At 38.1% G+C, this 26,909-nt stretch overlaps 1 protein-coding gene across 1 annotated transcript in view; it reads right to left on the reverse strand.

Moving 5' to 3' along the window:
- Positions 1–26,909, reverse strand: part of EYS (eyes shut homolog) — a 958,850-nt gene that overhangs the window by 867,028 nt on the left and 64,913 nt on the right. Inside the window, exons 3-5 of the mRNA XM_075145270.1 lie at positions 22,568–22,761; positions 19,680–19,807; positions 13,141–13,255 (exon numbers count right to left, since the gene is read on the reverse strand). Coding sequence (XP_075001371.1) covers positions 13,141–13,255; positions 19,680–19,807; positions 22,568–22,761 — 437 coding nt within the window. The remainder of the gene's footprint in view (positions 1–13,140; positions 13,256–19,679; positions 19,808–22,567; positions 22,762–26,909) is intronic.

The raw sequence follows: 26,909 nt of genomic DNA on the forward strand, positions 1-26,909 counted from the left end.
ATACGAACTGGAGTCAAAGGCAGCCAAGTGGTACGCCACAATTGACATCGCTAATGCGTTCTTCTCAATCCCTTTGGTGGCGGAGTGCAGGCCACAGTTTGCTTTCACTTGGAGGGGCGTCCAGTACACCTGGAACCGACTGCCCCAGGGGTGAAAACACAGGCCCTCAGCCTCTGGAGGTGACTGCTGTCAGGCGTGAAGGAAAGGTATCCCTTCAAGGAAGATGTTATATATCGCCTAGGCAAATGGACCACTATGGAGAGAGGTATCCAGTATCTGAGAGAACTAGGCGTGCTGGAGGTAGTTTATAGTGACCTGGACGATGACCAAACACCCAAAGATACAGATGAAGTCCAGTGCACGCGACCCATGTGGCGGAAATTAGAACGGAGCACACCAGCATCGTATGCCAGTTCGTTGGCAGTACTGTGCTGGAAAGAGGAAAAAGCACCAATGGTTGATGTTGTGGTTAGCAATTTCCGGGAATACGAAGAAACGGTCTTCTCCTCCCTTGTCTCAGCTGTGGAGAAACTGTCCCGGAAGGTCCAGCAACTCAAAGAGGATAGGTCCTATTCTCCATCGGTATGGATCAGTATCTCAGCCATTAAGAGTCAGCATTCTCCTGCTCAAGAGAGAGGATATAGAAAGTACACACCACAGGACACCCTGTGGTTTTACGTGCATGACCATGGAGAGGACATGAGGCAGTGCGATGGAAAACCTACCTTGACCCTAGAGGCACGTGTACGTGAGTTGCAAGGAAAAACGATGACACAAGGGGGTTCTCCCAGGAAAAATGCTGCTCCAGTTTTGAGGAAAAACCTGTCTCACAACGGTCCAGTTTCCAGTGAACAGTTCCCCAGACAGAGTAGAAGGACAGATCTTACTTTGGACTGTAATGAAGGAATTCTGGACTCGTGTTTGCAAGAAGTGAGAAACGGATACTATGACCAGAACTAGAGGGGCCCTGCCTCCGACCAGGTGGAGGAAAGGGACAACCGGGTTGACTGGACTGTGTGGATCGATGGCCTGGCACATCAGAGCCACAGGAGTATAAGGCTCTAGTAGACACTGGTGCATATTGTACCCTGATGCCATCAAGCTGTAAAGGGGCAGAATCCATTTGTATTTCTGGAGTGACAGGGGGATCCCAAGAGTTAACTGTATTGGAGATCCAGTTTTTAGGAATAAAATGACAAGATGGACGTCATCAGATCCCAATGGATGAGATCAACAAAATAACAGCCGTGTCCCCACCAACTAGCAAAAAGGAAACACAAGCTTTCTTAGGCATTGTGGGCTTCTGGAGAATGCATATTCCAGATTACAGCCTGATTGTAAGCCCCCTCTATCAAGTGACTTGGAAGAAGAACGATTTCAAATGGGGCCCTGAGCAACAACAAGCCTTTGAACAAATTAAACAGGAGATAGTTCATGCAGTAGCCCTTGGGCCAGTCTGGGCAGGACAAGATGTAAAGAATGTGCTCTACACCGCAGCCGGGGAGAATGGCCCTACCTGGAGCCTCTGGCAGAAAGCACCAGGGGAGACTCGAGGTCGACCCTTAGGGTTCTGGAGTCGGGGATACAGAGGATCCGAGGCCCGCTACACTCCAACTGAGAAGGAGATATTGGCAGCATACGAAGGGATTCGAGCTGCTTCGGAAGTGGTTGGTACTGAAGCACAGCTCCTCCTGGCACCCCGACTGCCGGTGCTGGGCTGGATGTTCAAAGGGAGCGTCCCCTCCACACATCATGCAACCGATGCTACGTGGAGTAAGTGGGTCGCACTGATCACACAACGAGCCTGAATAGGAAACCCCAGCCGCCCAGGAATCTTGGAGGTGATCACGAACTGGCCAGAAGGCAAAGATTTTGGAATATCACCAGAGGAGGAGGTGACACGTGCTGAAGAGGCCCTACTGTATAATAAACTACCAGAAAATAAGAAGCAATATGCCCTGTTCACTGATGGGTCCTGTCGCCTTGTGGGAAAACATCGGAGGTGGAAAGCTGCGGTATGGAGTCCAATACGCCAAGTTGCAGAAACCGCTGAAGGAGAAGGTGAATAGAGCCAGTCTGCAGAGGTGAAAGCCTTGGACATTGCTGAACGAGAAAAATGGCCAGTACTTTATCTCTATACTGACTCATGGATGGTAGCAAATGCCCTGTGGGGGTGGTTGCAGCAGTGGAAGCAGAACAACTGGCAGCGCAGAGGTAAACCCATCTGGGCCGCCGCGTTGTGGCAAGATATTGCTGCCCGAGTAGAGAACCTGGTCGTAAAAATACGTCATGTAGATGCTCACATACCCAAGAGTCGGACCACTGAAGAACATCAAAATAACCAGCAGGTGGACCAGGCTGCTAAGATTGAAGTGGCTCAGGTGGATCTGGACTGGCAACATAAGGGTGAATTAATTATCGCTTGGTGGGCCCATGACGCTTCAGGCCATCAAGGAAGAGATGCAACATATAGATGGGCTTGTGATCGAGGTGTGGACTTCACCATGAACACTATTGCACAGGTTATCCATGAATGTGAAACATGCGCTGCAATCAAGCAAGCCAAGCGAGTAAAGCCTCTTTGGTATGGACGACGATGGTTGAAATACAAATGTGGGAAGGCCTGGCAGATTGATTATATCACGCTCCCACAAACCCACCACGGCAAGCGCTATGTGCTCACCATGGTGGAAGCAACCACCGGATGGCTAGAAACATACCCTGTGCCCCATGCCCCCGCCCGGAACACCATCCTGGGCCTTGAAAAGCAAGTTCTATGGCAACATGGCACCCCAGAAAGAATTGAGTCAGACATCGGGACTCATTTCCGAAACACCCTCATAGACACCTGGGCCAAAGAGCACGGCATTGAGTGGGTCTATCACATCCCCTACCATTCACCAGCCTCTGGGAAAATTGAACGATACAATGGACTGCTAAAGACTATGCTGAGAGCAATGGGTGGTGGGACATTGAAGGATTGGGATACACATTTAGCAAAAGCCACCTGGTTAGTCAACACTAGGGCGTCTGTTAATCGAGCTGGCCCTGCCCAATCAAGACTCTTATGTACAGTAGATGGGAATAAAGTCCCTGTCGTGCACATAAGAAATATGCTGGGAAAGACAGTCTGGGTTACTCCCGCCTCTGGCAAGGGAAAACCCATCCGTGGGATTGCTTTTGCTCAAGGACCTGGATGCACTTGGTGGGTGATGCGAAAGGATGGGGAGGTCCGGTGTGTACCTCAAGGGGATTTGATTTTGGGTGAATATAGCCAATGAACTAAATTTTATTATGTCAATTGTTATATGATATTGTATATCATTATTTCTATGCTATTATATGATGTTGTATATCATTATTTCTATGCTATCAATGGTATAGCAGTGAAAATCACCCAGATTAATGAAGAATGAACTAACTCCAATGAAACCGAGTGAAGTGCAACAATGATAGAACTGGACGAGCGCAGCAATACTGAAATGAGAACTGGCTTCAGGATGCAACAGCCCAACACCACACACCATCCTTCTGGCCCTGAAAGACTGTTATGACAGATGGAGCCCAAAGTCGTGGACTAAATGAACTCAATGGACATTTTAAAGGGATAGTCCATAGATTAAGGGAATGATATCTGTGTGTGCATATATATATATGTATATATAAAAAGAAAGATAGTGGTGATTAATTGAAATGTATTGAAAAATGTGAGACCTGAGCATAACGTAAATGGTATGGAATAAGGGGTGGATACTGTCCTGGTTTCGGCTGGGATAGGGTTAAATTTCTTCCTAGTGCTGTGTTTTGCATTTAGTATGAGGAGAATGTTGATAACACGCTGATGTTTTCAGTTGTTGCTAAGTGCCCTCCTAGTCCAAGGACAGCTCCCATGCCTACTGACTGAGCTAGGTACACGAGATGGGAGGGAACATAATCAGGACAGCCAGCCCAGCTGGCTAATAGGGTATTCCATACCATGTGACGTCATGCTCAGTATATGAACGGCAGGCGTGATCCAGGAAGTACTGATCGCTACTTGGTTATCAGTCAGCGCGGGTGGTGAGCAATTGCATTGTGCATTACTCATTTTGTATATTCTATCATTATTATTATTATTATTTTCCCTTTTCTGTTCTATTAAACTGTCTTTATCTCAACCCATGAGTTTTTCTCACTCTTACACTTCCGATTCTCTCCCCGTCCCACTGTGGGGGCAGGGGAGTGAGTGAGTGGCTGCGTGGTATTTGGCTTCTTGCCAGATTAAACCACGACAGTCCTCTAAGAATAAGTCTGAGGCCTTCTTAGGGCTACGAGATCTAAGCAGTGTGACTGATGTTTCTCAATTCTGGAGATCATTGCTAATTTTGCATACAGATGCTTTGCTTCTGGGTTATAAATTCAGCCACACTTCTGGGGATAAAGTATTATCAATCAGCGTTAGGACTGAGAGTGGCTCCTCAGGGAAGAACTTACAAAGTTGCAAAGGAGAGCAGTGGCAGCAGAGTTTGCACAAAGGTTGTTCAGGCTGATGTAGTGTGTACCATAGGCCTGCGGGGCTTGGCACTGCTTGCCACTCTTCTGAAAAGCAGCAGATTGATTCCCAGCCTGACAGCTGGCTGATGGGTCTGGTTCTGCACCCACAAGTGCAAACCTCATCTGGTTAGGGACGAAACTTGGAGCTTTGTCTGCCTGATTGTAATTTCTGCACAAGTTCGGCTGAATGCATACCACATACTGGCTTTCTTCATCCCCCCCTGAAAGGAACATATTGCCTATGGTGAAGACAGTTCTTTATATTACTATGTAAGCCTCTTCTGCTTTACCAGAGAACGTGATTATTCATTTGTACTCACAATTTTACTTTATCAACCATATACCCTCTTAGTTTATACTTTGTTATTGGAATATCTCAGGTTCACCATAAAACTCCAAATATAAGAGCAATGGCTTTGAGATATGGTTGTGAGGAAAAGGATCAAAAGAATATAACATGAACAGCCACAGAGTCATCTGAGGGCAAGATTTTAGATACCAACCCTTTCTATTATATAACTTTTTCTGTCCTGTTACACCGGATCATACTATTTGATATACACTATTAAATGCATGTCCATATAAGAAACCAAAAATTCAGTGACTAGGGAGCAATTGTCTGAAAGGTATGCATGTTGGTATGTAATTAGGTGTTTTCTGGTTTGGTTTATTCACACAAGTTTTTATTAATCAGTATTCCCCAAGCATATGTAAACACCTGATGTTTACAGAACACATATTCTGCTTATAGAAGTTAAAAACATTACTTCTTTTTGGTTAGCTTCACTCCCCCTTACAGCACAATCTACTTGCACTGCACTGTATGAACACTAGCTAGAAATCAGCAGCAATTCCTGCTGCTCTTTTGGAACACACCAGGACATCCATTGACAATGATTCCACATAAAATTTCACATTTAAGTGTCAGTACAGCTTCTCAAAGAAAATTTAAATATTTGCTTTGAATGACCAACAGTAGATGTAATTGTAAAACCCATAATGATAGCACAGATTATTGTCTCTTTCTTTAATGCTGTTCTAGTGTTTATTTGCTTGCCAACACAGCCCTGCTGTTCAAGCAATATGTATGATTTGCTTAGTCCTTGTCTCAAGTGTAGTGCTTGCAAATGGAAATGGACATTGCTTTCACTTCATCCTTTAGCTTCAGTTTTTGTGCCTATATAACTCAATTCCTTTGTTAGCTGTAAGCACATAACCTTGCACGAATCAATGGTTTGTCAGGATGATGGGAGAAAGGCATATTAGCAAAATAGACTTGGATACACTGTGCAAACAATGTAAGTGGAAAGATAGTTGCTTTTAACATAGTAAGGAGCTGTTAGGCAAAAAAAATGAATGAGTATTTTATACCCTGCAAAAAGTGGAATGCATTTTTAATCTGTATGCCCTTCTATAAGAAGTGTGTGGCAGAGCAGAAATAGGAAAATGTGTGTAGCTATTCCAAATCTCCTGCTTGCAACTGCTGTAGGGCTGCACCTTCTTTTCACTCAATACAGTTCTGTAGGTAGTCATAATTGGCCTATGAATTCTGTAAATTCTATGCAATTCAGTGGTTGAAGCCAAAGAACACAATATCTTGTCTGTCCCTAAAGCTGGTTTGCCAGAAATTTGACAGTCTTGACACCCTTGACTTTCCCAATATTGTATTTTAGAAACTGTTCGTCTTCCAAAATTTGATAATTGACAGTTCTGTAGTCCTCAGAATTTACACTAAATTAGTTTAATCTTTTTTTCCCCCAGTATCTCTATTTGGTTTTTTGTTTTGTTTTGTTTTGTTTTGTTTTTTACTCTAATACTCATGATTCAGGAAAAAAACAGGGGATCTTAAGCAGGGGTAATTATTTTGCCTTGATCTAAGCCACCTGTTGTGGATAAATGGTAGTTAAACACCCTATTCCCCCTTGGGACCTAGAGGAAAGCTTTACAGTCCCCAAGTGATTCCTTGTTTGCATTCCCTTTTTACCTGTTTTTACTGCCCAGTCTCCTTGTGCGAGAGGCGTTGCTGGAGCCAGTCTAATTCACTGGGAGAACTCTACCCAAACCACTACATGCCCCCAGGTGGTTAGCATGTGGCAACAGTATGATTAGCATGAAAGAAACAACAGGTCTTTCTTTCCTGTCAGCTGTCCTTTGGGAACCGTTCATCTTTTCCCCATCTTCACATATAGAAAAGGATAACAGATAACAGATACATATAGCCATAAATTGCTTTAGACACTCAGATTAAAAGCACTGAAGAAATACTATCAACTGCAAATTAAGAACACTGACTTTTCATTTATAAAATCCTTTTAAGAAAAATAAAAATTGCCATGAGAATAGAATTGTCTATTGAAATGTGTCTCTGTGGGCAGATACTTTAAAAAACATTTTTAAGAAGCAGGTTATCATATTATCAAAATAATGCAGATGAATAGTTTTATTGAATAAACGTCTGCTGGAATCTGCAATTGGTTCACACTTTAAAAGTATGGTTTATGTTAAACCTGTTTTAATTTATTTTTTTCCTAAAAACAGTGGTCCCTGTCTTCTAATACTGAGTAGGTGGAGGTGTTTAGGATAAAGTTGCCAAATCAGGATAGTACTAATTAAAAATTTTCCTATGTGATGGATATCAAAGAAAATAAGCTGTATTATATTTTCTTCAGAAGTTTAAGAGTGATTATACAGATTTTTAAAAGTGATTCAAACATTGCAGCTGCAAAACAGGAGAAATTCAATAGCAATGTTCTTGCAATAATTGACAAATCAATAGTAAATAATAGACTTTTACATAGCAGTATTTTTTGAAAGAGGAAGATCTGTAATATTCAAACACTCTATTTGCCACCTGTTAAAATGATATATTCAAATGGTACCCAGATTTCTTAAACTGAGGGAAGGCTGCAATCTTATCTTTCTGTATTTTAGAAACTAGCTAACAAAGTAAACGTTGTATCTTTGACCTTCTACAGAGCCTGAATAAAGTGGGGTTTTTTTAATGTTTTGACTATTTATGGCAACTCTGGGAAATACAATCCTTTTCCCAACCTTTTAATATCGGTGGAATGAGTCTGCTGCATTGACTACTAGAAGCAATCCACAATAACAGTTCAGCCTTCAGTTTTCTGTGGGAATTTTGGGTTTTGGATACCACAGTAATAGATTCTCATGAAATTTAATGTCTAGTGAAGTTATTCACTAGGATAAGACAGTTGTGACCTAGCCTTGTTGATCTGATGCAAAACTGATAATACACCGCATTACACCATATTTTATTACCTAACAATTTTTGAAAATGCTCCTGGTATAATCAGTAATGCATAGAAGAAGCAGCTGCACAGAACTGTGCACAATACTGTTAGCACTTCCTTGCTAATGTGGCTTCAACATTTTTTGGTGCCCAGAGTTAAATATTTTAAATACAACTGTTCCTTTGCTTTTCTTCTGACAGCCCATGGACTGACTTAACTTTGTGAATCTGTATGTATGTTTGAGAACAGTTTTAAAGTGTTGTTTTCCCATAAAACTCATTGTTAATAGAGTTTTCCAATTTTTCAGCCTTGTTAAAACAATTTAGATGATAGAACTGCCTATGATGTACCCTCCACTGACAGTCACAGAAGTATGACCGCTTACAAATGCTTCTATGTACAAGTGCTCTATTTATGGTTACAGAGATTGTCTTTCTGTCTTCATCAATAGTATGGTGTCAAATTTAATATCCACCTTGAGCTCAAAGTTGTCTTCTTTGTCACTGACTACCAGGAAACAGTCGTTACTGTGTAAAACACATTCTTTTTCCTACGCATACAGCATTGCATTTGCCTCTCTTAAAATACTTTTTTTTCTAAGTAGAAAGATTTTCAAGAAATCCTGATCAGATTTGCTTATTATTAACTATACTACCATTTTCTGTGGTCATCTTCACATTTCAACAGAAAGAGTTTTGTATTTTCTACTACGTCAAAGTACTACAAATCACTAGTCCACAACCAAATTTCCATGAGGTCCATTAAAAACACTCACAGGGGACAATAATTCCCAATTAATAATTATTTTCATCTTTGACTATTCACTCAATTTTTAGTTAATTTAAATATGGTTTACAAAAAAATCTAAGTAAAATTTTAAAATTAGAATAACAACTACTTCACAGATCCTCAAAGCATATAAGTCCAATAATATAGTAATAATATTTTAATCAGTTTGTACTTTTTAAATTTTGAAAAAAAAATCAAAAATTTATCTTAGACAGAAGTCTAGCTCTTTTGCAATCATCCTGGCAGTTGATCATAATGTGCACATCCAGCTATACAGACTGTGGTATCTTCTGCTTCATCTGGATGGGGGTGGGGGGATGTGTGGTGTGTGTACTACAAAAAGCAGAACATGCAACTATTTGGAAACAAAACAACTTTCCTGTGTCAATACATCTGATTGGCTATACCCATTAAAGTGTCATCATGATCTAGATTTTTTTCCTTAGAATTGAACATGCTCCATTAAATGATTTATTTTGCTTAATGAGTGAATTGCAACAGAAAATATTTCTCCATCACTATCTGTCAGATATCTCATTAAATCTGCTTTGTCTGATGTGATCTGTCTTCATTAAGCTATGTTAACTGGAATTAATTATGCAATAAGCACTATTTTTCCACTGATAAATCCTATCTCAATATATACATCATGACTTTGGTTCCCAGGATGATGGGCAACAATGGGAAGAACAAAGGAAATTATTTGTTACTACTACAGCTGTACTCTCAAATATGAGATATGAGAATTGAGATATAAAAATATGAAATATGAGAATATGAAATGCAAAGAGAAGCTCTATTTCCTAAGAAGTGACAAATCCCATATGTATCTGACACAACAGCATCATCAATAAATGCTTCCTATAACTAAGCATTATTATCTAGCATAAAGTTTACATACATTAGTCAGAGGGATTTCTTAATAGAGGCAGAAATAATTTTAGAAACATATAGTAGGTTACTGAATATAATAAATGTAAGCAGAGTAACTATTAATATTACAATTACTTAGAATTAATACTAATTAGTGATCAAGGACTTGTACCAATAACTGTTACAGCAATACTGAAAAAAAAAAACTATACTGTTTCAATGCTAAGGATTTACTACTCTTTGAAACTAAACTAGAGATTAATTTCAAAATGAATTTTTAAATTAGATTTCAAGATTCAACACCTTGATTTTTTAAAAATTATTTTGTTTTAGGTTTTTGTTTTCTTTGAGATGAACTGCTTAGTGCCACTTATACAAATGTATTGAATGTTTCAGTACTTCCAAATCTGCTTTTGTAAAAAACAATAAACTAAAAGCTGAATTTCTCTCATCTGGAATTCTCAAATTGCCCATAAGTATTTGATTTTGTGATAATACTGAAAATATATATTTTCCATGGGGAAAAAATGAATTATGATCAAGAAAGTTACAACTAAGAGAAGCAAGAAAAATGGCTGGACAGAATCCATAGTTGTTTGTGTCTTCAAAGAGAAGTTAGCTTATAATTGTTGTACAACTGCTTATCTTCCAAGTAAAGATGCCACACCACAGATGGACTGTCAAGGAAAAGGGCAATGATTTTCAACTGTGGTTTAGTAGAATGTGTATTTTGAAAAAAAAATTCCAGTAATTTGTGTCTGGCTCTTTAGTATTCTTCATCCTTTCCTCCCTTTGTCTGCTCAATCTTCTTTGTCAGTCCCAAAGGCCTGCCATACTAGTTTTCTATCAGGTACTATACCATGCCATTCACTTCTGTAGGCATCAAAGTTTAAACAAAAAAATCCAACCTTTGCTGTGCCAGCTGATTTAGCTCCATCTTATAGCCTAATCAGTGTCTGCTAAGAAAGTATCACATCTTATACTGGTCATGGAAGTGTATTTTTGAGGATTATTTTATGAAAACATTTACTGTTATACAACTATTTTGCTTGTGTCTAACAGTAAATGTTAGCACACTTACTAACGACACAAAAATTTGGTATCCCATTTTTGTTTGCTTTCCTAAAACTTTGTTTTTTTAATTTCTTTTCGTATTTCATTAGTTTTCACTTTGATGTCTGAATATGTTGTACACATTGTACTCATTGATTAATTATATCACTTTTGTATTCAAATTGTTATGCTATATTTTTTGCTATTGCTTGACATAAGTAGACATAAGTGGACATAAGTGGACATAAGTAGCTGAAAAGAGCTAAAGACAATGTTTCTGTTTTGAATCTAAAATTTCTATCATGTAGGTAAGTTAGCTGGGAGACACAAACATTTTAAAATACAGCAGAACTGGACTCAGTATTTGTTTCATCTGCTGTCAACAATGAGGAGAGGCACATTCTCAGAGTTTCTCACCATCTATTTTATTCTTCTGTGGGTATATTATATACAGTATACTCAACAAAGCAAGAATTATGTTCTTCTAAGTATGGATGTTTTAGTACTCTATTAGCATAAATCTCTGATATGTAATATTTTGCAAATTATCTCAGATTTTTGTACATTTATATACTATTGCTGTAGTTATATATTTATAGGTAGTATTAAAAAATGTTCTTAGAACACAAATTTTAAAAGAATTTTCATCAGAATTAAGAATTTAGCAGATACAACATATTTATTTCTTTCAGTAATACAATATCCAATAATTTCTGAAATTATTATTTACATGTATTTACTTTACTAACTTTATCATGCTCTTAAATAAAGTTCTTGTTACAAATCTGTTTTAGATCTGATTACATATCTGTGGAAATGCAAGTATTTGAATGAGTAACAGGTCCACTTGCTCCTGGCAATTAAGATCAGGAACTAAGGGAAAGGACAAGATGCAGCAATTGGGAGACTGTGATATGGCCAAAAGTGATATGAATTTATTTCTTAGTGACATTTGAAAAGTCCATAACAATATCTGACTTAGAATGTGCACACAGAACTAGGTACAAAAATATGGGCTGGCCACTTTGAACAAATGACTGGAAGCTTCTTTTCTCTTTGTCCCCATAAGTAAATAGGAGAAACAATCCTTGGTCACCTCTATATAGTAGTTTTCAGATCAGGTAAGACTCAAGGAACATGAGGAAACACAAGGAGTCAGGTGGAAAGTATTGGGGAGAAAATATCAACGCCTCTTTAGCTTTTATGACTACAAGAAAGGCAATGATATTTGGACTGAATGAATAATTATATGCAAGGAATATTCAGAGAAACTGTCAGGACCTTGAATGCATCAACAGGCTCTAATTGGCCTGACCAGCCTATAATCATCTTTCTCTGCGCTCTTCCTTGGTGACCTCTTTCCCTTCTCTCACAGGTTTAACTGCCTGTGTTCAAGGTCAGCTCTGATGCGGCCCAGCACTGTTACCTTAGATCACCTTACTGTGAAAACAGAACTCGCCTCTGAGATGTCCACACTTTCTTTCATTTAGTCATGAGCTGCATTTAAGCTCAGGCCTTTGCACTACATCCCTTCCTAAGCTATTTTGTCAGTATGCCTGTATCCAGCTTTGTATCTTGCTGATTCTTGACTACCCAGCTTGACTGCAAACCTGCTTCATCACTAAGGACTTGTCTGGTGATCACTGGACTTTTGGCTGAATCTGTGGATCTGCTGTGTTCTTGCAGGTATTGAGGGATTGTGCCCCTTATTGGTGAGGACACTGTCCCTGACGACCTTGCTGTCACCCTTGGTTCCAGTTCTCCTTCCCTTATAGAGTAGACTACTTTTCCTACTCCCTGAAGCAAGGAGTAACAGTAATCCTAATAATACATTTTGTCTGAACACCCAAACAGATAAGTGGAATATGACTAGATACATGGCTCTAGGTGGCCCTGCTTGTGCAGGGTAGTGGACAATATGACCTCCAGAGGTCCTTTCCAACCTCAATCATTCTGTTATTCTGTGATCATCTCCTGTTATTTGCAGAACAAAAGGTTGTTTAGAGTAACCTTTAAGTTGTTCCCGATTACTGCTGTTGGAGAAACTAGTTCGTCTCTTTTGACAAGCTATGGCCAGAAGAATCTTGGTACATGATGGATCTTCTTCAACAATTTTAAGGAGCTATTTTCAAAGTTAAAACAAGCAGAATTACATTTTTTCAAATTGTCAGTTGGAATGAACCTCACCGCACTGCAGTTTCATCATCAAACTTCAAAGTTTGTATTAAGTTTAAATCTGCTTATGTTTAATTTACTAATTTGATTCTGGTTAAAACAATAGCAACAGATGTACTCAATTCAAGTAATGTATTTTTAAAGGCTGCAACATAACTGTGATTATCATCTGTGTGGATAATAGCACTGTTCCACAATTAGTTATATATTCTTTTTACTATAAAAATACTCTTCAGTTCTCTTACTTGATATAGTACAAAACACAGTCTCAGTAGAAAAGTAATAAAAAAATCCATATTACCCAAGTGAATCGTCCTTGTGTTATTGATTTAAATAAATAACAAACACATAAATGTATGTCCCTCTTGTCTCTTAGAGTAATGAATGCATTTCAAGTTCTGCTCGTCTGAAGCTTTTATACTTTGGAGCACTGAATTAGTTTAACATGTATTAAATTACTTACACTGAATCCTCCAATTATATTAAGACACAATCCTTCATTCAGGCAGTTGATGCTGAGCAGCCTGCAGTAGTCAATTACTTCCTCACAGTTCTTTCCAGTGAATCCTGGCATGCAGCTGCAAATACACCAGTGTATTTTAGAGGACTTGCATTTTAAAAGTTCATTGTATTTAATTATATTCCGTAATTCTATTAAACAATGTTATTGGGGTAACAAAACAGACCTCGTATGTTATTTAAAATAAACAGAACATGTTTTCAAGTAATTAAAAATCATGATTCTGCATGATTTTGGATATTTTTGCTTCTCCATAAAATATTATGCTTAGGTATGTAAGGAACAATGTGAGGAACCTGTAGAGAAGACAATGTATGGTTGTTTTTGTGTTTGCTTAATTGTAATTCGATATTTTCTTTAAAGGAGAAAACCAGCATTCCATTTTGTGACAGTTGGTTAGTTCCATGTGATGCCAATGGAGCTGTGCATAAGTCTTCTATGGAAAAAGGAACTGCAGACGTTTCTTCTGCTTCATGTAAGAACTTGTTATCAGTAGGAGAAAATCCTTTTCTTACCTAGCCCTCCAGTGTTTAAAAAAATTCCCTATACACAAAAAAAAGATGAGATTCAAACGGATATTAAAAAAGTCTTATTCAAAAGCAATAATGGAACAGTGTACAAAAATATTTGAATATTTATATCTTGCTCAAAATATGCAAAAAGTAAAATCCAGACTGCAAAAACTCTCTTTTGTGTTTTGATAGATACATAATCCCTGTCAAATTCACTCAATAAGTTCTTACAGACATGCTTAGCATGTTCCTCTGTCTAAAGGCTCTTTCTGGTAGCATGGAAAGAAAAGATACAAGTAGAAGAGAAAGGAAATGGCCAGTTAGCTGAAAATTTGTGTTTGTGAAGGAACCCAAAAGTAATAGATGGGAAGTTTCTTCAGCTTTTTCTGAGGGATACCTTGTGTAATGACTCAGCCCAGAAGCTGGAAATCACGAAGATGATACAAAATTGCCTCTGTTTTTTCTATGCTCTTGCTCCAGATGGATATGAGATTCAGTTGTGTTGCTTACGTTTCCCCATTTTAAAAAATAACACTGTCCCTGGTTTCAGAATGCATGAAGCCTCTCACAGTTATGTAGCATACAAAAGTAAAGGATATATTTTCAATAGCAAATGATCAGGCAACAACATTCAATAGAAAGTATCTGAGTTAACCATATTTTCTAGATCAGTTAAAGATACCTAATCAGTGGCTGTGGCTATGCCTCTAAGGGATGCACAGAGGCATCCAGCATGTCCAGAAGCTTGTCACTTATTAGCCTTTGATGATGTGTTAAACAGGCTGGATTTCATCAAAAACCCCTGGAGAGCATCCACATGGTCCATGCGTAGGACCATGTGGACAGAGGTAGGTGGATATGGGAAAACCTTCTCTAGATAGTTATTTTCTTTGAGGCTAGTATAGACACAACCACAGGAGGACACTCTATACAAGTAGCAATGGACTACATAATCCTCACCCTCCTCTTGAAAAAATTGCTGTATGTAAATCCTATAATTATATTGCTACAATTTCAAGTACTTGGAATCAAAATTCTTGCAAAGTCTATTCTTAACAAATTTCCGGTTCGCTTATTGTAGCTAAAAGCAGTTTTTTAATACTTAGCTGCTTTTATTTCAGCATGTTCAAAGATATCAGATAGTTACATACTTATTTTTCCCCCTAAACAAAAGTACTCATATCAATAGATAGTGTATTTGTTGTCTTTTATATTATAGCACCATTTATCCATGTATGATATCTATATAAAAAAGGAATGTGAAGTAAAAAAAAAAAAAAAAAATTGTATCTTTTGTTATAATTCCATATTTAAATAACACTTAAAACCAAATCAGAGCAATTACAACGTTTGTTTTACAGATTTGTTTTTACCTATGATCCGTAATCAGGTGAAAGAGCTCCTAGCTTTCTTGGTTCAATTTATTTAGGTAACCTATGACTGTTTCATAAAATAGATAATTTAGTAAGCCAATTTTAGAAACTGCTTCTTCTAATTTTTATATTTTCTCATTTTTTTCTATTTTTGCTTTTGTTGTTGTTTTGCAATAGACATATCGATGTCAGAAAAGGTAAGAGTAAATGAACAGCAAGAAAGTTGACAGTAAAGTTCCAAAGATGACACTAAGAAAACAAATTTTCTCAGAACACCATTTCACATTTTTTTGACTTTTTATTGTCCTAAAGAACAAGGATAATAGAAGAAGATACAAAATAAACAATCACAATTAATTGTGATGGATATCCTTGTTCATGGCCTATTTGAATTCACCTTAAATTTTGACATTTAAGAAAAAATGTTAGTATTAGATTCTTAGCACAAAGTTGTGTATGATATCAAGACTGAAAGGATGGAATGAGGATACAAGATAGTCATACATCATAATTGAAGTGAAGAAAATTATATTGAGTCTGTTTGGTTATATGTTTAGAATGGAAAACAACTGCTTTCCCAAAGAAGAAAGGATAAGTGGATAGAAGCTGAGATGGTGATGGATATAAGCAGAATGCAGCTTGGGCGTAAGGAGAAGCAGACAAAATAAGGGCAACCAAACCAAAACACAAAGGATTAAAAGGTCAATTCAGCTATTATTTGAATTTGTACATGTATGTGAGCTAAATGTCATTACATTTATTTAAAATGTTAAAATGCTGTAAAAGTGGATCAGATAGTAGTATTACACTGAAGGAAACACATGCAGTTTTTTGTGGAGTAACTAGACATAGTCATAACCTACAGCATTTGACATTACCAAAAATGAAACAAAACCTCCACTTAAAACTTTGATTGAGCAGCTCCAAACCTCCTGAATAAAGCAACATCGTTAATGGTAGGTTTTCTTTGGGTAAAATGAATTAAAACATGACTCACAGACAGAAAGCTTCCAAGTCTGTGACTTAAAAAAGCTGAAACTGTTAAACCACTGTTCCTATATGCTTTCCGACAGCCTCCGTTATTGAAGTAGCTAATGCAAAACATAAATTTACAGAGAGAATTTTGAATCCTAAAACCAGTAAAGCTGTCGGCCCTCTCTAAAACTCAGCACCTCCTCTACATTTCAGCACTCTGACTGTGTCAGGACTGCAGCTCTCACAACCAAATTACTGAATCTGGTCTCCTTGTGAAAAGTATGTGATTCATACTCCCTCAAAATGCTTTCTCTCACCTAAATGTCTCCTTCCAAGTATGCAAGCATAAATATACACAGAATTTACACTTATTAAATATTTGGGATTAAGTGGTAGAAAACTGATTTCATTTTCACAGAAAATGAGGAAATAAATTTCAATTTGTTAACAATAAACACTAAAAAATATTACAATCACTAATTGGAGCCTTCAGGGACTGAATGGCAAAACTAAGGCTGACTATTGAAACTAAGTTCCAATGCTGCCATACTTATCTAACATTAAAAGTTTGCAGTTTTAGTATCTGGTTTAGGACAGCAGTTCAGGCTTTCTCTGTACCTCTGTACAGAGAAGATTCAGAACCTCCAGAAGATGCTTCATTTCACCTGTCCTGGATATATTTCTCTTTGGAAGAGTCACTTTCTGGAGTTGTTCTCTTCCTTCACTAAGAAAGTCTGATGTGCAGCTTAGATGCTAGGGAAAACTATGTGAATTAAATACTATCCAAAGTTTTTATTTAAACAGTACGTACAAGGTCAAGTACTCCATGTTGTACAAAGCTGAAGGATGCACTCTTCATTACTCTATTCATAGTGTTCTCTCTAGGATGTTATTTCCTTTTTTTAGAGTGTTCTTAGTGTTAAAAATAATAAGCTTATAACCTATCTCATTTCTCAAACTAGCTCCCACAAATGTGTCTTGTGTGTCTCAGCAAATATGTATTTTACAGATACCACAGCTGAATGCATAAATAATACACAAATATTAAAAGTAAAATCTAAGCACCACTGATATTAGTAGGATTTTAATGCTTGATATTAGTAGTAAACAGAATTGTACCATCTGAGCCCAAAACGAGAACCTCTAGTACCTAGTTTTACCACATAATCGAAGTGATTCTGATGATAGTCAATACAAATCATAGAATAATAGAGTCATAGAATCATTTAGGTTGGAAAAGACCTTTAAGATTACTGAGTCCAACCATTGTCCTAGTTTTGAGTGGGATAGAGTTAATTTTCTTCTTAGTAGCTGGTATAGTGCTGTGTTTTGGATTTAGTATGAGAATAAGGTTGATTACGCACTGATGTTTTAGTTGTTGTTAAGTAGTATTTACACTACTCAAGGACTTTGCAGTTCCCATGCTCTGCCAGGTGCACAAGAAGCTGGGAGGGAGCACAGCCAGGACAGCTAAACCATCTGGCCAACAGGGTATTCCATACCATATGACATCATGCTCAGTATATAAAGCTGGGGGAAGAAGAAGGAAGGGGAGACATTTGGAGTGATGGTATTTGTCTTCCCAAGTAACCGTTAGGCGTGATGGAGCCCTGCTTTCCTGGAGATGGCTGAACGCCTGCCTGTTGATAGGAAACAGTGAATGAATTCCTTGTTTTGCTTTGCTTGCATGTGTGGCTTTTACTTTACCTATTAAACTGTCTTTGTCTCAACCCACGAGTTTTCTCACTTTCACTCTTCCGATTCTCTCCCCCATCCCACTGCAGGGAGGAGTGAGCTAGCGGCTGTGTGGTGCTTAGTTGCAGGCTGGGGTTAAACCACGACCACCGTTAACCTAGCACTGCCAAGTCCACCACTAAACCATGTCCCTAAACACCACACCTACAGGTCTTTGAAATACTTCCAGAGATGGTGACTCAACCACTGCCCTGGGCAGCCTGTTCCAATGCTTGACAACCCTTTCAGTGAAGAAATTTTTCCTAATATCCAACCTAAGCCTCCCCTGGTGCAACTTGAGGCCATTTCCTCTTGTCCTATCACTTGTTACTTGGGAGAAGAGACCAACACCCACCTCGCTACAACCTCTTTTCAGGTAGTTGTAGAGCGCGATGAGGTCTCCCCTCAGCCTCCTCTTCTCCAGGCTAAACAGTCCCAGTTCCCTCAGCCGTTCCTCATAAGACTTGTGCTCCAGACCCTTCACCAGCTTCATTGCCCTTCTTTGGACACACAGTTGGGTTGTTAATTGCCCATTTTTACTTTCTGTTATATTGATCTAAATAATGACTCCTATTCTCACATAGTATATCAATTGAAAGACTGGTAAATCACCATGCCTTTCCATAGCTATTTTTATTAACCAATTTCCATGGTACAATGAGGTTCATAGTACAGACCATTTCTACCAGTGCTTTGTGAAACTGTAAATTATTCAATCTGCATTGCACACAGGGCCAGGATATTTTTTTTTTTTTTAAAGAAAGGCAATCTACATCTTGATATTAATTTTTCATGTTATGCATATTTTTAAATGTAAGCTTCAGGCATCATTTCATACTAATTCATGCACCAACATACTGGGTAAAAGAGTGGCTCTATAATAGTAAATTATTAGTAGCTTATATCTTGGTTTAAAGTATTGGAAAATAAATTATAATTACTATACATATCCATATGGGAAGATCTAACTTTGTGTATGTGTTTGTATGTGTGTGTATGTATGTATATATGTATTTAGGTGTAAGTATAAAAAAAATTGTATGTCTTTTTTTCTTCTTTGGGAAAACTATAAACGTAGTTCTACTTATGTTTTAATTTCCAGACTTCTCAACTGAATCTCTTCTGATGGACTGTAACTTTATGTTCTATACTTCTGTTTTGTATTTGCAGTCACTAAGTTCATTCATAATGTGTTTTCAGGCTTTTGTGTACAACAGCTTTCAATTTTCTGCTTTTATGAATATCCTAAAATTTGAAGTTGTTTACTGCACTTCGGTAATGCTTAACAGAACTTACTTCAGGCAGCCAGATAAAAGCCAAGCAAATGTGAAGAGTACAAATTGTACTCCTTAGTGGTGTAAGAAAATATCTAAAAAGCTATTTAAAATGGAAGGAAATTATATGCATACTGGGTCATTTCTGTTATTTTCAAATGCATTATTTTTAGCATGGTCTTTCTGAATGAAGCACTTTTTAATATGCTGCTTGAAGGATCAATCTAAGACCTACTAATGCATGTGTGTGAATTAGAAATTAACACAATTATTTTACCCTTTCAGAAACATGGCATAAACATCATACACCCTGAATGGGAGTGGTACCTGTAGTTTAATTGTCTCATTTGTCATCAATGTGTCAGGATTTATATATTTTATCTTACAGAAACAATTTATAACTCCTTAAATATTTTAAATCTTTTTGTAGCGCTAGAAGAGTTTTCAAGAAGACTAACACAGTAGGGCACCAAAATTAAATAAAAAATTGTTAAAAGAAAAGTTTATAGTTTTCTGTGTTCTCTGTGACTGATGATGTCTTTTCTTTCTACAATCAGTGGGATATCGTCAAGTGATCCAACGAAGTACTGAAATAAATTAATTTCTAATCTTACCGGCAGTTATAGTTCTGCTGTTGAGCTACACAAGTTGCATTATTTAAGCAAGGAAACAATTCACATGGATTCAGTATTCTCTCACAGAACTTGCCAGTGAATATTGGCAGGCAGATACATGCCACATCCTATAAAAGAGAAGGAAATCAGAAATAATTATTTGTTGTAACCAAGGCAATACAGAAATTAGTGTTTACTTCCATTACTATAGAGACCCTAACTAGGACAGGGTCTCATCATATTAAACAGTTTATAAAGACAGAACAAAAAGCAGCCCTAGCCCCAAATAGGTTACAAACATAATTTAGGACAAGTGGAATAGGCCTTCCAGCACAGATTATACCAGAGTTGGATTTGCTACCTGGAAATATACCAGCTCTAAATTTGGCTGGCTTTGTAATTTCATAACTGAATCAAGAAGGAGCTTTATAATTCATTTATGGTTTTTCCTCATTTCTGAATTTGTTCCAATGTAATGTTTGCATCTATCAAACAGTAACTGTGCACAAGGTTCCTCAGATACCAAGCAGTATCCACTAACTAGAGTAGGAAAGAAAATGGTTTGTATCCTTTTTCCCCTTCAATATGAAGCACAGAGACTATACTTCTCTATAATGGTGAAAAACATCTGTCAGTTACTGCAATCTGTAATTTACATAGTAAGAACAGTAAGTTATTTTACAAAACAAAATATTTATTAAAGCTGACGCTCTCACCCTCTTCTATATAATGTTCTTTATAGGCCTTTTGACATCAAAAAGTAAAGGAAAAATATATAAGGCTTTATTCCCCCAGTGAAATTGGAAGTGTTCAGGTGTTTCTTCAGAATAGGCCTTAAAAGCATGACCAGGGAACTTTATTTTAACATCTGTTGAGAGATTTCTATATGTGTGAAACAAACTACTGCATCTGTTTGTCTATAGAAATGATCGTACAAAATAGTATGTGTTAGTTTATCTACTAGACAAAATATTTAGGCAGATTGCATAATTTAGAAATCTATCAATTTGTTTGGCAATTTAGACGTCTCTTTTTTTCTCTCTCTGTGAGTGACTATTTATCACTGGTATATGATAACTGAGCTTTTGAACTCTTCTTTCACTATTTTGGTTCCGTATAATCATTGCTATTTGCAATAGTCATGCTAATGAAAGAACATCGACAATGCAATTTGAAATACTACCAGATATGGATCTATTATCAAACCTTTGTGAGTCTGCATGAGTTTATTCTATTTTACAAAAAGAAAAAATGAATTAAAAGCAGATACCACAGGAAAAGCAACAATAGGAAACAACCGCTAGGTAATAAAGATGACAGATGTATCATGTTTTATATCAGATTTTGTTAGAGAGAGACAAAAAAATGAAACAACATCAGTAGTTTCTTGAGTGACCTCCAAGCAACTGAACTGAAAATGTGGAATTTGGGCTTTTTAACCATAGAAATATTAGAAACACTATACATTCAGACAATGCTGTGTTTCTTCATGAAGCATGCAAACTAATTTAAAAAGTTACATTAGAATTAAATGTTTTGGCACTTTCATGGAACAGATCCTCTTGGAAGCTATGTCAAGGCATATGGATGACAGGGAGGTGATTAGAAACAGTCAACATGGCTTCACAAAGGGAAAATAATGCCTGACTAAAATGGTGGCTTTCTATGATGGAGTGACTGTGTTGACAGATAAGGGAAGAGCAACTGATGCTATCTACCTTGACTTCTGTAAGGCCTATGACATCATCCCACACAACACCATTGTTGCCAAATAGAGAGATATGGGTTTGATGGATGGACTATTTGATGGATGAGGAATTGACTGTGTAGCTGTGTCCAAAGAGTTGCAATCAACAGCTTAATGTCCAAATGTAGATCAGTAATAACAAGTGATATCCCTCTGGGGCCCGTACTGGGACCAGTACTGTTCAATATCTTTATTAATAACATAGGCAGTGGGATTGAGTGAACCCTCAGCAAATTTCAGATGATACCAAACTGAGTGGTGCAGTTGATTCACTAAAGAGAAGGGATGCCATCCAGAGGGACCTTGACAGGCTTAAGCACTGGACCCATGTGAATCTCATGAAGTTCAACAAGGCCAAGTGCAAGGTCCTGCACCTGGAGCAGGGCAGTCACCAGTATCAGTACTGACTGGGTGATGAATGGATTAAGAGCAGTCCTGTGGAGAAGGACTTGGTGCTATTGGTGTATGAAAAATTGCACATGAACCAGCAATGTGTGCTTGCATCCCAGAAAGCTAATTGTATCCCAGGCTGCATAAAAAGAAGCATGGCCAGCAAGTCAAAGGAGGTGATTCTCCCACTCTGCTCTCATGAGGCCCCATCTGGAGTACACTGTGTCCAGCTCTGGGAACCCAGCACAAGAAAGACATGGACCTGTTAAAGCGAGTCCAGAAGAGTGTCATCAAAATGGCCTTAAAGAAAGGCTGAGAGAATTGGGGTTGTTCAGCCCGGAGAAGAGAAGGCTCTGGGGAGACCTCATTGTGGCCTTTCAATATATGAAAGGGGCTTATAAGAAATATGGAAGAAGATTTTCTGCCAAGGCCTTTAGTGACAGGACAAGGGGCAAAGGTTTTAAACTGAAAGAGGGTAGGTTTAGGTTGGCATAAGGAAGAATTTTTTTATGATGAGGGTGGTGAGACAGTGGAACAGGTTGCCAGAGAAGTTGTGGATGCCCTATCATTGGAAGAGTTCAAGGTCAGGTTGGATGGGGCTTTGAGCAACGTGATCTAGTGGATGTCCCTGCCACAGCAGGAGGGTTGGAACTAAATGACCTTTAATGGTTCTTTCCAAACCAAATCATTCTATGATTCTGTGATTCTATGATTCTATGCTCAAATAGGGATCTCTGAAGTTTATACTTACATTTGGTAAATCGATACATGTACCTCTGTTCTGACATGGCCTTGAAGAACATTCATTAATATCAATTTCACAACTGTGACCAAGAAAACCAGCAGGACAACGACAAATATATCCAGACCGATTATATTGGCATATGCCCCCATTCAGGCATGGCTGAGATGCACAAGGATCACCAGATTCCTCACAAAATGGACCTAAAAGAAATAAGCATAAAAAATTAGGGAGTGTTTGAGTGAATGATGCTTCTTGATATGTTGCCCATAAATATTACCTGTCACTATGTTGTGTTTCCCTATTATTTCTCATTAATTCTTTTTTTTTTAATTTTAGGAGGGATTGAGAGGCTTTTATTTACTGTGTTTTTCTTAAATTGTCTACACTGTGAAGCTCCATTTACTGTCTGGGACACCTATAAACTATCACCATTTAAAAAGCAAAGAACTTAAAATATTCCTGTATGTTTTGTTTGTTTTGGTGAATAAACATGGTAGAAATATGTGGGAGTGTGTAAACTCGTCTGTAGCAAAGGGAGGGTGAGGACTGGAACCATAGTCCCAGGAGACACTGAGGAGTCACTGAACATCTTTTTCATAGAGGTTTTTATTAAGGGAGGTTGTTGCCTTTCCTGTTTATAGATCCAGACAGTGGTGAAGCTGAACGTACTCTCAATAGGTGCACACACAATCCCGTGTCCGTGCACACACCCTCACACACACACAGACACAATACAGACACAGTGACCACATGGATCAACATGGAGAGCAGTGTCTTTCCCTGTGCCACATAAACACAAACAGCACTCGTGAGCGTGAACAGCAACAATGGCTCAAACTTTTTCCTCCTCTCTGGCTAGTCAGTATCGAAGTTCACCAGCAAACATACGCACTCCCTCACTTTCTAAATGCACAAATAAACCCACATTAATGGATCCCTCAAATATTAGCACAGGTTTTAAGTCTGTCTGATATCCATACTCTGATCCTGGACCTATTGCCAGCTTGCTGGCTCAGACCTTGAGTCGTTCCAGATCTGGGTATCATTCTAGTTGCTGGCTAGTCCAGCTTAACCCCTGCCCACTAGGAAGGGTGGTAACACAGAAATAATAAAAAAAAGAGACTGCAGTGATCAGATGCAGGGCTCAGCCAGACAAGCGTAATGAGCTGCAGCCTACTTACACTCAGCCAGCCCTTTTATCACCTTTTCTCTGCATTTTCTCGTATTTGTACTTCTGCCATCCACCTACCTTTGATCCCTACCTTTCTTCACTCTTTTATTCTCCCAAATAAACAGCACTTACCTAAGTGTTTCTCCCCATTGGTCCCAGTTTTGTCACTTCCATACACAAATTCAGTATTTCTGATATGGTTACCTAGATAATCTTGGCTTTATGTGGGATTACTGATATGGTTACCCAGGCTCTGTTGGCCTTGCAAGAAAATAATCCCTGAAAAGTCCCCAGTTCCCCCCCTTTAAAACTCCAGGCAGGGGTTTACTAATCTGCCTGCATATCTCAGCAGTTATGAGCTGCCTAAGTATTTTGGATAATTAACTCTTTTTAATTGTGCAACATCAAAGATACAGCAGAATTATAGCAGCTAAGAATTTACTTCCATTTACTTCTGGAAAATTATATAGCAAATATGCTTTTTACATATCCTGTACTTTGGTACTCTGATTTAAACCACCTTTCTAACACATACTTGCAGATTACATCAGAAGCTTTTTTCAATAATTTGCTGTAGCAATAACATTATCTTCATAATAAATCTATTCTGAAGTAGTAGTATGTATTGATTCCACATTTTGTTAGTCGCTTGAATCAACTGCATTAAAAATAGACATTCATAAAACAATAAATTATACTTTACAAAAAGATGTATACTTTTGAAATGGTAAACAGAATAATTTTACCTCAGAATTGTAAACTGCCAAGTAAACATAGCTGATTCATTCTAAACCAATTAATAGATAAGTATTGAGCCTTTAATAATTTCCTTACTAACACAGACTAGTTATGTAGAGCAATTGTAAATATATGGAACAACATTTACCAGGAGATTCAAATATCACACCCTGTCTCTATTATATACCAGAACAGCTGATGCAAAAAACACTATACGAGAAAATCTCATTAGCAGAAAAAGGATCAAAACACAATTTCTTTTTTGTCACTCAATTCATTGGAAATGGTTGTTTCAATATGGCAAAATGAATTGGATCTATCTTTTAGGACATATTATTCACTTTTCTTTAGCATCACAGGACATTCAAAGAATCTTTCGTGAATTTGTTGCTATCCCTCATCACCATAGTAACCAAATTACAGTAAAAGTATATTGCAACTTGCAGATGTTAGAGCTTGCTAATAGGAAAAAACAAGAAGGCCATTCCTTAGAACAAGGCCATTGACTGGTATTAGTGCATATGTAAGAGAATATTTGCAACATGAAGTGACATGGATTGATCAATTGTTTCTTATTATTCAATTTAGTATTTAGCTGTCCTGTTATACTTCAATATAATATTGTATGCCAGCAGTACTCATAGATGAGGTTATATATCTGTCCTGGTTTCGGCTGGGATAGGGTTAAATTTCTTCCTAGTGCTGTGTTTTGGATTTAGTATGAGGAGAATGTTGATAACACGCTGATGTTTTCAGTTGTTGCTAAGTGCCCTCCTAGTCCAAGGACAGCTCCCATGCCTACTGACTGAGCTAGGTGCAGAAGATGGGAGGGAACATAATCAGGACAGCCAGCCCAGGTGGCTAATGGGGTATTCCATACCATGTGACGTCATGCTCAGTATATGAATGGTAGGTGTGATTCAGGAAGTACCGATCGCTACTTGGTTATCGGTCAGCGCAGGTGGTGAGCAATTGCATTGTGCATCACTCATTTTGTATATTTTATCATTATCATTATTATTTTTCCCTTTTGCTGTTCTATTAAACTGTCTTTATCTCAACCCATGAGTTTTTCTCACTCTTACCCTTCCAATTCTCTCCCCATCCCACTGACGGGGGGGCGGGGGCAGTGAGTGAGCGGCTGCGTGGTATTTGGCTGCCTGCCAGGTTAAACCACGACAATATCAATGCTTAACTTATTTTTTTTTTCCCTTTGACTAGGTACATTTGGCAAGAATGGGTGACCCACCTGACCCACCCCACATTACTAAATAGGAGAAGGCAAATCAGCAAAACAGTGACTCCAACTGCTCTACCCAAAGGAAGGCCAGAAAGTGTAATTCCACAAGCCAAAAGGATTAATGAGTTGTTCCTGCCGTTGTTTCTATCCCTGAATCCATTCAGTACTCCCCATTTTTCTTCCACCATTACCAAGATATTCTTAGCCTTTTGTTAAAAAATTGCACTGGATGAGATTATTAGAACAGGGAAAGACTAAATGAACAAAATAACACAGAAAAATGAAGGCCAGTTGGGAAAACGAGATTAAAGAGGTGCCTTTTTGGTAATGCTATGCTAATTTGTAGCAAATCTGGGAAAAGGGCATTATTCTGCTAAAAAAAAAGAGAGTGCAACTAAAAGTAGCTAGAAGAGGAATAGAGAAAAGCCTGAGAGGAGATAAGGAAATATTGTTAATCACAGCATGGGAGATGTATCAAGAAAAAAATTCATGGTTCAAGGATGGTAAAAAAGGTGTTTGTGCTGGGTTTGACTGGGATAGAGTTAATTTTCTTCATAGTAGCTAGTATGGGGCTATGTTTTGGATTTGTGCTGAAAAGAGTGTTAATAACACTGGAATGTTTTCGTTATTGCTGAGCAGTGCTTACACAGAGGCAAGGCCTTTTCTGCTTCTCACACCACCCCACCAGCGAGTAGGCTGGGGGTGCACAAGAAGTTGGGAGGGGACACAGCTGGGACAGCTGACCCCAAGTGACCAAAGGAATATTCCATACCATATGATATCATGCTTAGTATATATAAAGCTGGGGGAGGAAGAAGAAGGAAGGGGAGGGGGACATTTGGAGTGATGACATTTGTCTTCCCAAGTCACCGTCACATGTGATGGAGCCCTGCTTTCCTGGAAATGGCTGAACACCTGTTTGCCGATGGGAAGTAGTGAATGAATGCCTTGTTTTGCTTTGCTTGTGTGCGTGGCTTTTGCTTTACCTATTAAACTGTCTTTATCTCAACCCATGAGTTTTTTCACTTTTACCCTTCTGATTCTCTCCCCCATCCCACTGTGGGGGAGTGAGTGAGCGGTTGTATGGTGCTTAGTTGCTGGCTGGGGTTAAACCATGATTGTGTTTAACTTCTTTTCTCCTTGGCATCTCCTTGCAAAGAGCAAAAAATCATATTTTTCTTTTTGTTAATTTCAAAAAA

The sequence above is a fragment of the Calonectris borealis genome, chromosome 3 (genome assembly GCF_964195595.1).
Source record: "Calonectris borealis chromosome 3, bCalBor7.hap1.2, whole genome shotgun sequence".
Classification (NCBI taxonomy): Eukaryota; Metazoa; Chordata; class Aves; order Procellariiformes; family Procellariidae; genus Calonectris; species Calonectris borealis.